Here is a 15200-nt window from a genome sequence, read left to right as displayed (position 1 = left end):
CCACATCATATGGCGCTTTATCACGAAAAAACATACCGCAAATGTTTCATAAAAATTGTTAATTAGATGTATCGTAAACTAAACATATTTTCACTTAAATTAATTAGATGATAAAGCAAAAAAAAAAACATTATTAAATATTACGTTCACTGATTTTGAATTGCTTGATCTGTAAGTCAATAACGAACAGATAAAATCTGAAAGAGAAAATAAAGTTCCTTTGTGTTGGGAGTCGCATCACGGTGTTGCATAGCTCTTAAATCGCTGTTAATGAATCAAAAATTTATTAAGTTCGTGTGAAACACGAAGTAACAGAAGTAAAATTTTAATATTTAAAATTTGAGCTTCGAGATGTACATATCCGAGTACAAAACTATGTGTTTAGATTTCGTGAATATACACACAGAGAGAGGTAGGGGGAAGAGAGTAAGACAGAAAGAGGAGGAAGAGGGGGAGAGAGAGAGAGAGGAATTTTTACCTCATACTTTGTGCAAAATTATAAAAAAAGAAATCCCTTCTGAACAATGTGTCTTATGAAATTTTTGAAAAGCTAACGTCTGAACTTATGTTTTTTAATAATAATATATGTGTAAATAATATATTTTGTATATATTGTATATTTATATATTTTATACAAAATATATTATAAATATATATATTATATAACAATATATAATTATTATATAATATTATTAAAAATTATATATTATATAATAATGTATAATTTTTAATAATATATATGTGTAAATAATATATTTTGTTTGTATAAATTCTGTTGCAGGTTTACTTGCAAAATTTACTTTCTGCTTTAAAACTGAATGTGATCACGTTAAATTTATTGATAACTCACGACTTACAGCTCCTTGAAATACCATTTTTATTGCATTATTTTTAAATGCCATGATTAAATTTATAGTTTCAGTTAGCAATAAAACAAATTCAATAATTACAAATAAAATTCAACAATGTCCCACATCGGTTACTAATGAGAATTTGGTAAATTGTCAGATTTTCAGTACAAAAGAGTATTCTTAGTATAAACAGTACGAATAACCTGAAATATGTGTATATGTTCACAGCTCATTAAGTCCATAAATTTCAACTAATTAACCACTGTCAATCCGTCAAGCATATAGTACTTGTAATTTGAAAAAGTCCTTGCACCTTGTGTCCGCACGTACTGTAAGCCTATATATGACTATACAACGCACTTTAGCTTTGTGTGTGAACTTTTTGAAGAAGTAGGTTATATAGAAGTAAATCAAAATTATGCAGTATTGGAAGCTCATCTTTATTTGTTAGTTCATAAAGAGGACGAAAAATGAAACAAAAGTATGTAAGAGGGAAGAATGACTTAATTATTTACAGACAAGTGCGAAAGGCACTGGCTCAAGTCGTCGGCGCATAAATCAAATGTAAAGATAAAGAATCATGGTTTTAATGCACATAAAGTCTTTTCACATAAAAAGCACATAAAGTCTTTTCCAAGTATTAATCACAGCAAATGTTTTTGCTTATTTAGCGCACTTGACCTCTAGGTGTTTCACGATTCAGTTATGGGCATCCTAAATGTCACTTTGTATCATGGTTCGTTATACTGTAACTTCCTAAACAGCAGTATTGAAATATTTATTGAAAGCATGTAACTTTTAAGGTGCTAAATGCTCTTAACCAAAAGGAAATCTCATTGTGAGAGAAAACCAAATTCCATTTTCTTCAAAGATGTACTTATAACACTATCTATCCCTATTCAAGTCAGTTTCAAATCTTTTCTTAAATTTCCTTTGATTTCTAACTGTAGGCTTCGATGCACATACTGCACACTGGGGCCTCGGCAAGACTAACCTGGATTTAACAATGAAATTCAGCCTTTAAAAGTGTCTGGCCGGCAAGGACGTATATATTCAGCCTAGAATAATTTTCTGACGTCTATAAGAATGTATAAATACGTGCCTCTTACAATATACCCAAGAAATTAAGGCACTATATTAAAAGTATATAAATTCAGGTATAAAGAACCAAGGGCATTAGAAGAAGTATCGCGTAGAAGTATCTAAGTAACCCAAACATAAACCGCTGCTTCTGGGAATAGAAATACAAATCTTATCAAATCAGTTATATTAAATAACCAAACGTAATAAAAAACTATATAATTTTCAAAATAGGATGGCAAGTAACAAGCCCCGAGACACTGTAGTTAGAACTTCTTTAGAAGCTACTTACTCATGAGCATTTGATTAATTTTTTAAGCAAAGAGTGCATTAATAAAGATTAATTTTATGTAATTAAATAAGTATCACTTACCTTTTAATTCTCTTGATTCTGCTTTCTGATAACTCAATGTAATGATCTAAGGTATCGATGATCAACCTCTGGGTGTCAAGAAGAGTTTCGAGTCCAGCTAAAGCAGAGTACAGTTCACCGTTCACCGATGCATTCAACAATACACTCCAAATGGTAAATGAAAATACGAGCATATTATTCTGAAAGAAAAACCTGCATACTTATGAGTTATTATTCCAGCTAGTTTAAGGCAATCATATTTGACAACTTAGACAATTGAAAATCTCCTGTTGGAGATTCCATATCGAACTATGAAAGAAATTATAATAAGTAGAATGTTGTTTCTAATCTGTTCACCGACAATGATTCTGAGATTCTCTGTTAAAATTAAAGCAGAAGTTTAAGATACAGAAAACAATTCAGGTATCTAATTGATTGAGCAGTTAGATGAGAACTTTTACAGATTGTAGGGTAACCATGCATTTTTCCCAAGTTAGAAACGCTTTCGGTTTTAGAATTTACATAAAGTTATAAGGTATTTTCTCCCTTCTTTCCATGTACCTTCGTGGTGTAATCTGAAGCATACTCGATGCGTATTCGAGAAGTCCGGGGTTCGAGTCAGTCCCGGCGATGGCAATACCCATTTTTCACGTTTCCTGCTTAAAAAAAAAAAAAAAAAAAAAAAAAAAAAAAAAAAAAAAAAAAAATCTGAAATGTTTCAGATTTTAAATTACGTCCAAAGGGGCGTTTTTTAACATTTTGTGTGTTACCTTTCTTTATTAAATATCATGTTCCTCGCACTTAAACCATAAGATCCAGTGCAACAGCAATATCGCAAAATAGTTTTAAAACGAGCATATCTGTAGAATTTCCGATACAGAGACTCACGCGCTGGAGATAAAAATGTTTTTTCTGCACAACGTTGCCATTGCTCGCTTTGAAATCCTTGAGTTTGTTAATCAAAAATTCGTCAAAGTTTTAAAAAATAGGAAATCGATCATAAAACAAATTTCAAATTTCAAATTTGGTCTTTCACATGCTCATATTCGTTGGAGGATTACGTTATTCAAAATTCGATGACTCTATGTACCGTTGTTTTATCACAATACGAGAAATATACATACATTTATGCAGATTTTTCATTATTTAATTTCTTCAAATATAATGCAGGACTCTAACATTTTGTGGCAACAGTTTGAAAAGTGAACCGACATTTATGAGTCCGACGCAAAATGCCAAAACGAAACTAATAGTCCTTCGGGATTCAAATCCCTTTGGACTAAAAAAAAAAAAAAAAAAAAAAAAAAAAATTCTAATGACTATACAGAGTTTAACTACAAACTGTCATTTCAGTAAAATGTTAGTTATTGCTGTTCTGTTATTGATAAATTCTTTATTCTTTTGTTTGAGAAGATAAGTTGCCAAGATTTCAGGTATCTAGGCCATTTGTTAAAGATATTTGACAAGCAGAATATTTTCTTAATATTATTTTTTTTACTTGAATGGCTTTCTTTTCCATATTAAGAAAATCAAATGGAAAAAACTGGTAGAACAGTTATTCTAGAATTATAACAGAACTTTAGCAGGCGTTAAATATCAGTTAAAATTTATTAAAAAGAGAAAACAATTTCGTTATGAAAAACTGAAAATGCTTTTACAGTGCGTTGTCTTATACGATACTGAAAACGCAGCACCCAGAATATGGGATATCTTATTGTGCAATTTATGCGCGGTATTTCAAAAATTCCATTTAATTGAAAACGCCAATGTGTTTTTATGAGAGGAAATTCCACACAACTGGCCCATCAAAACCAGTATAACGTCATAAGTTAACAGACCTCTATTTCGATGCATGTTGGATGAAATAATTCAAAGAAAGACATACTTTCTAAAGATTAATGAAACAGTTGAAAAAAGTTCTAAATCTTCTGCATACGGAGTGAACAGAACTTGATGTTTCCAGGTACATGTTTGGAGAACTTTATTTCCTTAAGAAAGGAGAATATCATATTCGGGTGTTTCGCACACTTACTGAAGAAGAATTCATTTATGAATGCAGATCACCTTGAGGCTGTTGAAAAGGAAGATCATGGAACCTGTTTTGTTTACAAATAGGTTACATTCCATACTTTTAGAATGTTTAATCATCACAGCAAAAGACAGCAGGCTGGTGAATAGCCTTATGTAACATTTCCGTTGGAAAAAAGGCTCGCCTAATGTTAACAGTTGTCTCTTATCGGCTATAAAAAAACTTCCAAAGTGCTAATAACAAGCAAAGGTTATCTCGATGTGTTAAAAATGTTTTTAATGAAAGACCTAATTTCATTTGGCATTTATGATATGGTTATGAATCAGTAAGAAGTGCATTACTGTATTTTTCTAACAACGTACGTAGTTATCGTAGCAATGATTTCACTAATCATTGGATTGGAGCACAAATGTGGTTGAAAGTAATACTCACAAATAGAATTCGCAAAAATATGGGTACTTCCTTATTATAGCAGCTTCCAAGATTGAATAGCTAACCAATCGAGATATCCCGCCACGTGTTCCTATACCTCGCTACATGATACATCTCGGTTGATTAGCAATTAAATTTTGGGGGACCGCTATAATAAGGAAGTACAAAATATGGATTCGACATTCACCCAGTCACTCATTTCTTGATTTCTTTGCTTGAGGTTTTATAAAATTAAAGATCTACGGGTTAAAGATTTAAAAATATATACCAAACAAAATTTCGAATTTCAAATGCTGCCGATAAAAATACTCATGTTTCAGGTCTCGTGTTCCGGAAAAATGTTTCATTTTAGAAGAGGTTGGAGTTTATAGAGAACTTTAAAAAGGACATGTTGAATGAAGTGTTTGTATGATTCTCCACTGTGTATTTCTAAGTTACAGTTGAAAGTGAGGAATCTTAAGATACTAGTAAGCGAATAATCGCTTGAGTTCGTGAGGTAGAAAACAACAAGTGAGAAGGATGAAATAACCCTTTATTATTCCAACTAAAGTTTAACGAAACTCCTCCATGGAGTTGTACAGTAAAGCCGACACTCGGGCTTCAACTTAAGAGACTAAGAAATAAACTAAACTAATCTTAATTAAAAAGATTTAGCCGAAGCTATCAAAATTCTAACAGAGTCTGCCACTTAACGCTAAGTGACTGCAAAGCTATCAAGGGCCAAAAGTACGGCCGAGCGTAATAATAGCTTACGGGAGAGTAGCCTAAAAAGGCGGACGCGTGCTAGCCAGAATATCTGGTATCTCTCTAACTAAGACTGTAGAACTTCGCGCTTAAATACCGCTCTTCCTCATTAGCATTCAGACGGGATTCTAAAACTACGTTCTTGTCGGAAGTGTTAAGTTGAAATCAAGAAGCGATAGGAAAGAATGTTTAACTCAAAATTTAACTGTTAATAAAATTAACATTATCCTTCCATGTTTCTAAATTATTTAAGCATTCTATTCTCCTGAATCATTATTTTGGATAATAAACATTCTTCCGATACAAATGGACCAAGACTTCTGAAACATCATAAATTTCATTGCATCTGCCTCACCTTTCATATTATCACAGCATTTTAAAAAAAATTTAAGATTATTAAATACTTTACGAGACCTACTTTCATTGTTAGTAACGTATAAGTCTTTGCAAGGCTTTGCTTTGCCATTGGTTGCCATAACAAAAATACTTGGATCATACGAAAAATCTGAAAACGATAAATTAGTATAAAAATTAAACTATAATGTAGAATTTACCACATTTGGACTTATAATATTAGTGCAGGTCAAATTTTAGCTGAATTGAAAAATAGAGAAATTTACAATAAATAGCAATGTGACTTTTAAATAAAGGAATTTGAAATGAAGTTCTTTATATTGTTACTAATGCCACGGCAAATATAAATTTCGTAAATATATCTTAAATCTCCGTACCTCACAAAGTTAGACATTCGATACAAACAGGTGAAATCCAAAGCAGAACTGGCTAGCTGCGAAGCTGAAAGTTAGTCGCTGAATCAAATGGTAGTTATGAACTGCAAATTAAGTTTCTGTCGCTTCACCTATGCTTCTTTATTCGATTTATGGTTTACTTTTATAATTTTAATAATAATAAAAAAAAATATGAAAGCTTTCAGAATTTATATTACGCCCAAAGGGGCGTGTTTTTTAACGTTTTGTATGTTACCTTTATTTATTAAATATCATGTTCTTCGCACTTAAACCATAAAATTCAATTCAACAGTATTATTACAAAATAAAAGACCGTATCTTTATAATTTCCGATACACAGTCTCGCGCGCTTGAGATGCAAATGGCTTTAGCCTTGTAGAGACACTAGGTATTTTTGGAAGCAGGCAAGAGGAAAAACTAGCAATCGCCTTCGCCGGAAATCGAACCACGGACCTCTGAAACACCGGCTCAGTGTGCTGATCACTATACCACGAAGGCACGCTAGGAAGGCGGGAGAAATACCTTACATACTCCCCCTTTTAAAGGGCGATTGAGGTTTTTAGAGGACCCAATCGCCAAATCCTGAGTGAGGAGAATCATCATCCAACACCTTTTAAGAGGGCGCCACTGTAGAGACATTAGGTATTTTTAGAAGTAGGCAAGATGAAAAATTAGCAATCGCCTTCGGCGGGAATCGAACCACGGATCTCTGAAAACCGGCTCAGTGTACTGACCACACCACGAAGGCACACTAGGAAGGCAGGAGAAATACCTTATAGCCTAAAGGGCGTTAGCCCAGAAATGCTACTAATTTCGTTCTGGCATTTTGCGTTGATTCACTTTTCAAACTGTTGCCACGAAATATTACAGTCCTGTATTATAGTTAAAGAAATAAACATAATAAAGAATCTGTATAAGTGTATGTATGTTTCTCGCATTGTGATAAAACAACGGTACCTAGAGCCGTCAAATTTTGAATAACGTAAGCCTCCACCTAATATTGGTATCTGGAAGCTCTAATTCGGATTTTGTTTTATTATCCATTTCCTACTTTATCAAACATTAAAGAATTTTTGATTAACAACTTCAAAGTAAGGAATAGCAACACTGCACGGAACAAAAAACATTTTTATCTTTTTAGACTGTGTATCGAAAATTCTAAAGATATGCTCGTTTTAAAATTATTTTGCGATGCTGCTGTTGAATTGAATTTTATAGTTAAAATGCAAAGAACATTTAATAAATAAAGGTAACACACAAAAGGTTAAAAAAAAAGTCTCTTTCGGCGTAATGTAAAATCTGAAAGCTTTCAGATTTTTTCTTTTCGTATAGTGTTGCCATTGCTCGCTTTGAAATCTTGAGTTTGCTAATCAAAAATTTGTTAAAGTTTTATAAAACATGAAATAGATAATAAAACTAATTCCATATCTGAGCTTCCAGATGCCGATTATTTAATTCAGATTCTTCATTATTTAATTTCATAAGTAAAGAAGAATTTATAAAATTATTTAATTTCTTTAAATATAATGCAAGGCTCTAATATTTGGTGGCAACAATTTGAAAAATGTGAAAACTATTTATAGTGAACCAACGCAAAATGCCAAAATGAAATTAATAACCCTTCTGAGCAAATTGCCCCTCTGGGCTAAAAATGGCGCGTGATATGGAAGGCGTGAATCGGTTAAGAAAGAACAACTAAATATTAAGGTAAATTTGTACTGTTAAAAAAATGTAAAAAATCTTATAAATTTAACTCATTCATTGATGAATTAAAAAGTTTAATAACAATTCTTATTTGCTTCTATTAAACTAGATAGCTTGAAGCTAGGATAAAACTAGAATTTTTCATTTTTTTAAAATATGAAATAAATTTTTTAATGAATTATACAAATATGTATACGCTTATTTACTGAAACTTAAACAGGTAGGAAAGTGTAACCAATTTAGCTCTTAATATATTAATTATTATATTATTACTATTAATTATTATAGCTCTTAATTATTATATTTACCCATTTTTGTTACAACTTACTAAGTTAAATAAAGATTAAGCGAAGTGTTTGAACTGATCACTTACCTTTTTTTACAGTTTTTATCCAAACTGACAAATAGTAAAAGAACTAGATTCATTCACGAGTCTTACAACGCTAAAAAATAATCAAAATTTCCTAATTCATCGAAGGGATATCTGTGTAGTAAAGAGGTGCTCTGCTTTTTCTTCATCAAAGAGTTGCTCTCATAGCCAACGTGCAATGTCACAGCATTTTTTTTTTTTTTAAATGGGTGGGGATTATAAATTCCAGTTGTGAGGAGAAAACTGCAATAATTTTCTTCCCTCTGAAAAGATATTCAACAGACTGGCTTCATCCATGAAAGCAAAGGGTTGGGCAACTCTTTATGTTTCAGTGCATTTCCAAGTAGAAGAAGAGAAAGGAAATTCGCGGTTCATAACATTCAAATAGAATTTTCAAATAGAGCCTTTCTAAGAATTTTTTGTAAATGTGTTGTTTGACCAGTTCGATTTCTTTTAAGCGCATTTTCTAAAAGAAAAATTAATATTCTGGTATGATCAGTAGCAAGAAATAAATAGGACTTTAAAACCAAGAAGATAAATTTTAGTTTTCATCAATCAAAAATTAATTAAAATTTCAAGGACTTCAAATACGTTGTATATGACAAGATCATGGAAGTAAAAAGCCTATTTCAAAGCTTACACGGGAAAGGACTTCGACGGTAATGATATAAACAAGTAGCTGTAGATGGCAAGACAGCTGATCTGCTGTTCACATATAGAATATGCTGTCAAGCTTTCTGGTATATTACCACAAAAAATGATAGTCCGGTTAAGGAAGAACTTGATGCAGTTTTGGCACTTTAACACATTTTATTTCTTAACAAAACAAGGCTTTTGTTATGGAAAAATATTTTTAATGAAGGCACAGATAAATTGGTGCTAACTGTGCTCGTTCTTGATTGAATTTTTGTCTTTTTAATATCTGAAATAAAAACCTGTACCAGCGAACAGTAAAAGCTTTTTTAAATGTGTTTTATTAAGGCTAAATAATTTCTTCGTTTTGTTTGGTTGTTTGGCTTTTAGTTCGCAAACTTTTAAATTATTATTAGTTGAAGCCTTATGAAAGTACCTGCGTCATTAACTTTATGCAAGAATCTCGTGATAAGATTAATTTTGAAATGATACTGTTGCGTTTTTCTTTTCTGACTCCAGTTGTTACGTTATTTTCTTCCTTCACGTTCGTACGGGGTTTGTAGATTTGGAGTGAATAACGACGACACTTGATGAAGTATCGAAACACACTTTATTGGCCAGTATTGTCAGGACAGCTCCAAAACACGTTCACAGTCGTCGATGAACTACTATTAACACGCTGACACGATCAGTGACACAACCTCCATGTGATCAGGCTATCACGGTAGAGACAGCTTCACGGCTAAGCGCTAGAGTACAGCTCCCGACTCTTGTTCGTCGTTCTCGGAACTCCACGTACTCTCGGGAATCTCCACGCTACAACTCGCGATGCACTCGACGACACACAGAGCACAGATCCCGACTCTTCGGTTCAGTGGTTGCTGGAGCTCAACACGCTCTCTCGACGATGCACTAACCACGATACACTACGAGACTCTTTCGTGCACTCGACGACCCACTCGGCACTCGCTGCACGGCTGTTAACTCGATTGACTCCGCAGGGATTGACTCACTAGACGAGACACCAACTCGACCTAACTGTCAGCTCGCTAGCCGAGCCACACACTCAATTCTAACTGCGGACCAGCAGGGTTTATATAGCTTTCGGCTTGTGTTCGAGAACATTCTGGGCTAAACCGGTAAGGATTCTTTCCAAAAGGTTCTCCATCCGTCCATGGTATATCGCCAATTTTGTCGCCGAATGTCACGAAATGGGCGATTCCTCGCCAAATGTGACAATCCTGCCTTTCCTTTCCATTTTATGGCAACCCTAACTAAAACTACTTTGCGGGGAAGCCATCTTACCGCGCCTGTACATTTCGTAACAATACAGTTTAGGGAGTTTAGATAAAAACATTTGTTATTTTCATGAAGGGAAGGGGGAGTAACGAAACTAAAATACAGAATTATGGGACTACAGTAAATTAAAGTTAAATTTTGATTTGAGTAATTTTTCTATTACATTTTCTCTCCTCCATTTCTAGAATTTAAAAAAGTCTTAACCACAGAAATCTTTAAAAAAAAAATCCCGTGGTTAAGCCTTTAAAAAAAAAAAAAAAAAAAAAAAAAAACATTAAAGAATGAGCTGCAAAATTACTAAATAGAAACATAAATCGTGAAATTTTGATATAAATAATATTTTAAATACTGTTGCTAAAACGGAGCATAACTAAAATAACTACAATTTATGTCAGCGAGCTCCGCATTTGTGCAGAGATGTACATCGCTCAAAAGCGCATGGAAAATAACGATTTACGCCAGCAGAGCATACTAGTAGAGCATTATAGAAAACTAACCGCTCAAGGGCTCTTTCTACAACCTCAATGAACCTTTTACTCACACTCAATCTGTTATTTAATATTCTTATTTTCTTTTCCGTCCATATATAAAACTTTGTCCGATAATTTTAAATCACCGTATATCAATAAAAGCTCTTATGCGGCTTTTGTTCTTGCAATCATTAATCGTAGACATGCACCTTCACTTACAAAAACGTTTTAAGCGATGTAAATATTCATATTTTGAAATTTTTTAATTAAAAATATGAGTTTTGTAAAAAATTTGAAAGTTAAATTTTATGCTTCACCACGGTCTCTATGCTTACATTTAGATAAAATACGTAATCTAAATTTCTTTCTTTGCTTCTACAGAAGAGGTATTTTGAGTAATTGTAGATCTTACATTCGTGTGTTTCACTTTCATTTAGTAAAATTATTTCTCAGATGTATGAAAACGAAATAAAAACATTTATGAAACTGACAAAAATATTTTTTTAATATTTGAAAAAAAACTTAATATTTCAAAATATTTTTCTTGTTATAAAGTTAGTTTTGAAAGTACGTACATGTGGGAATATGGAGAACGGGAGTCAAAGACTTGAAATATCTTAGACTAATATAGAATTCCAAACGCAATTAATGATTGGAAAGGGAATTGTTAAGGCAGGAACAGAAAATGGTTGCTTTTGAACGCTTTAGTCGAGTGCCAAGCACTTTTTAAGGCTGTTATTTGTTCTTTCTTTCTTTCTTTCTTTTTTTTTTTTTTTTTTTTTTTTTTTTTTTTTTTTTTTTGAAGGATTCATATTTAAACCTAACTAGCTGTAATAGGTCCAGAAAAACAAAGGACCAAAGACGCAATTGAAGTTAAGACAAAAAGATAGCAATTCGAGACTAACGAATCTGTAAGTATTATTTTAATTTTATTAACAGTTAAATTTTAAGTTCCTTTCCTGTCAAATTCTTAACTTCAACTTACTACTTCCGGCCAGAACGTAGTTTTGGAATCTTGCTGAATATTTAATGAGGAAGAGCGGTATTTAAACCACGAAGTTACTTACTGAGTCAGAGAGAATCAGATTTACGCGCGTCTGCCTTTTTGGTCACTCTCTCTCTCTCAAAGCTGTTATTACGCTCGGCCGTACTCAGGCCCTTGCTAAGCTTCGTAGTCAAATAAGGAAAAGGGGCCAACTCGTTCTGAACCTTGATAGCTTCGCCTATACTTCTTTAGTTAATCTTAATTTTAGTTTAATTCTTAGTCTTTTAAGTTCAAGTCCAAGTGCGGGCTTTGTTTGTACACTCCCAGACGGACTTTTGTTAAATCTTATTGGAATAATAAAGGGTTACTTAACCTTCTATCTTGTTGTTTCTTGTCACCGAACTAAAGCGATTATTCGCTTATCAGTTCTTAGATTCTTCATTTCCAACATTAACTTAGAATTCCAAAGTGAGGAACTCTACAAATCTTTTACGGACTACACAACAGTTAGAAGAGGTTAACTGCTAGACTGAAACCCAAGGTGCCGATTTGGTGTCCTGCGTAAGACGTTGATGTATGTGTGTGTGTCTTTCCTTCGTTCCTCAGTGATGCAATATCGATCTAGCCCAAGGGTCAGCAACCTTTTAGCCAACAGACATTGGCTGTATAAGGGAAGATCCACATATTCACTTCCCATTTCTTTCATAAGAGATTTACACTGGTGTGCAAAAATTAAGGACGAAGTCGAAAAATTAGCATATCAGCTGAACGAAGAGGCAGAGCGGACAAAAAGACCAATCAGGAGATCAAGTAAGGTGATGTACCGTAGCACATGCGCAGATATGCAGGTAGACGTAATGGGAGAATGTCTGAGTAGTATAAAGCATGTTGTCGGTGTAAGATCAGTATTTCTGGCAAAGAGATTGCATGCCGTATAGCAGTTAAAATCACACCGAGTTGCTGCCTCAGCGAGAAATGGCGAATAATCAATCTGTTAGACGACATCTGGATGCTTTTACCCGAGGTCGAATGATTGGGAAGTTGGAGGAAGGCCGCAGTGTGACAAGTGTGGCTGCAGAGTTCGGAATAGCTCACAGCATCGTTTCACGACTTTGGAGACAATTTCAAACTACAGGAACAGCTATCCGGGGGTTTAGTAGTGGTCGTCCACGAGGAACCACACCCGCAGATGACCGGTATATTGCCTTACAGGCCAGAAGAAACAGGCGGCAGACAGCGGGAGAAATCGCTAGACACACGACACAGGCGACTGGACGACCGATATCGCGTTTTACCGTGGCCAGAAGACTGCACGGTGGTGGTCTGTTTGCACGACGTCCTGTACGGTGTTTACCTCTAACGCCTGCCCATCGGAGAAGGCGTTCTCTGTGGTGCCGGGAACACCGGAATTGGAGATACAATGAATGGGGACGAGTACTCTTTACAGATGAGAGCAGATTCAGTCTGAGTAGCGATTCTCATCGCATACTCATCTGGAGAGAGCGAGGAAGCCGCAATCATCCCTCGAACATCATTGAAAGGGACAGGTATGGAGGTGGCGGTGTTCTCGTTTGAGGAGACATCATGCTTGGTAGTCTTACAGACCTTCACATCTTCGACGCAGGTTCACATCTTCGACCTGTTATTGTAACGAGATTCTTCTTCCATATGTGCGTCTTTTTAGAGACGCTATGGGTCCGCAGTTCCTTTTCATGGACGACAATGCACCATGTCATCGCACAGTAGCTGCCGAACAGCTCTTAGAGAGTGAGGATATTGAACGTATGGATTGGCCGGCACGATCTCTGGATCTCAATCCCATCGAGCATGTATGGGATTTTCTAGGCAGACGCTTGGCAGCTCGTACCTTACCACCAGTAACGATTCCGGAGCTTCGATTGGCGCTGCAAGACGAATGGACAGCAATGCCTCAACAACTCATTGACACCCTTATTCTCAGCATGGGCAGACGATGTGAAACCTGCCCAGCAGTCAGGGGAGATCATATAACCTATTAAAGACCGGATGTTTCTTGCTGGACACCCATCACAGGGATGTTTCGGCCTTCAGTCGCATTGCGCTCCATGCTACTTTTTCAATAAAGCTTCTTTTTATCCCTCTGATTTCTCTTTTAGTAAGTGTTGCTTACATTACTTATGTCCTTACGTATTGGGGATCTTACGGTATTAAATGTGTTGATTGGAAAGCTTTTGTACAAAGTTATATTGAAAATACCGTCTCGTCCTTAATTTTTGCACACCAGTGTAAATTGTGTACCAATGAAGAACGAGACACTATAAAATTAACTATTTTAAAAATAGCGTTCAATGCAGAAATTAAGCGCTGTGACGAAATTTTGACAACTAAACTTTCCTCATGTATTATGCGATGGAAACTGCATACTTTATGTCCAATATTATTTTCAAGAAGTTTGACAAATTGACTTTCCTTCCCAACCAGTGCAGGAGCACAACCAGTTGTTACGCAAAATAAAGCAATATATACAGAATAAGCGATTCATATTAATGTTTTTTCTTTAAAAGTAATTTTAAAATGAAGAAAAAATACCCTGTCCCTTAGTTGTCCCAAATAGAAGAATCAAGCTGCATAATTCCTCATAAACTCGATTCTACACTCATGTCCATAAATTAAGGATAATGCAAAATCAGGCAAAGGAAGAGTTAGAAGCAAAACAAATTTGACTTATTTGTAAAGCTTATTTATTAAACAAAAGGTAAAGAGCAAAAAAAGATGCTATATGTTTGATATTATTAAAAAAATAAGCGATTTTGTCTCCCTGGAGCAAATTACAAAAAAAAACCTATTTACAAAAAACCAATATTACATGGTTGATATGATAGTTAATACATTGTATGTCTCCCAGACGATGCAATACAGTCCGTACAACGCCTAGGCATGCTGAGTATCAAATTATCGATCTGATCTTGAGGGATATTACACCACTCAAAAAGCAATGCTTTCCGAAGTTCCGGTAGACATGTAGGAGGAGGTTAATGGGCTGCAACTCGTCGGCCAAGCATGTCCCACACGTGCTCTACTGGATTCCAGTCTGGTGAGAATGCTGGCCAGTCCATACGGGTGATGTCCTCCGATTGAAGGCATTCCCTTACGATGTTTGCACGGTGAGGACGGGCGTTGTCATCCATAAACACAAATTGTGCGCCCATGCCGCCCCGAAACAAACGTACATGTTGTTCCAGAATTACTTCCCGATAGATTTGGCTTGCCATGGTTCTAATTTGAACATGCAGGTCAGTTCTGGAACCCAGAATAATTCCACCCCAAACGAGCACTCCTGCACCACCGTAAGGATGTCGTTCAATGATGTTTCCTTGGTGGTAACGGGTACCTGGAGCTCTCCATATGAAAGTCCGCCGAGAATCATACAGCAAGGTAAGCCTGAACTCGTCGGAAAACATCACACAAGTCCACTGTTGCGGTGTCCACAATGCATGCTCTCTACTCCAGGTTAACCGCAGGC

General features: G+C 35.0%; 1 protein-coding gene across 3 annotated transcripts in view; it reads right to left on the bottom strand.

Annotated features, from left to right (window-relative positions):
* Positions 1-8591, bottom strand: part of LOC118196029 (prolyl 4-hydroxylase subunit alpha-1-like) — a 100665-nt gene extending 92074 nt beyond the window's left edge. Inside the window, exons 1-2 of one of the 3 annotated variants that reach the window (XM_035367389.2) lie at positions 8315-8591; positions 2305-2496 (exon numbers count right to left, since the gene is read on the bottom strand). In XM_035367389.2, coding sequence (XP_035223280.1) covers positions 2305-2496; positions 8315-8367 — 245 coding nt within the window. In that variant the 5' untranslated portion in view covers positions 8368-8591. The remainder of the gene's footprint in view (positions 1-2304; positions 2497-8314) is intronic. The other 2 variants (XM_035367392.2, XM_035367391.2) reach the window with 2 other exon arrangements.
* Between the last annotated feature and the right edge of the window lie 6609 nt (positions 8592-15200).

Source organism: Stegodyphus dumicola, chromosome 2 (genome assembly GCF_044657685.1).
Source record: "Stegodyphus dumicola isolate Sdum_Otavi_A_Nest chromosome 2, ASM4465768v1".
NCBI classification, from domain to species: domain Eukaryota; kingdom Metazoa; phylum Arthropoda; class Arachnida; order Araneae; family Eresidae; genus Stegodyphus; species Stegodyphus dumicola.
The sequence above is the reverse complement of the archived record's forward strand: the minus strand, read 5'-3'. Positions and strand labels throughout refer to the sequence as shown.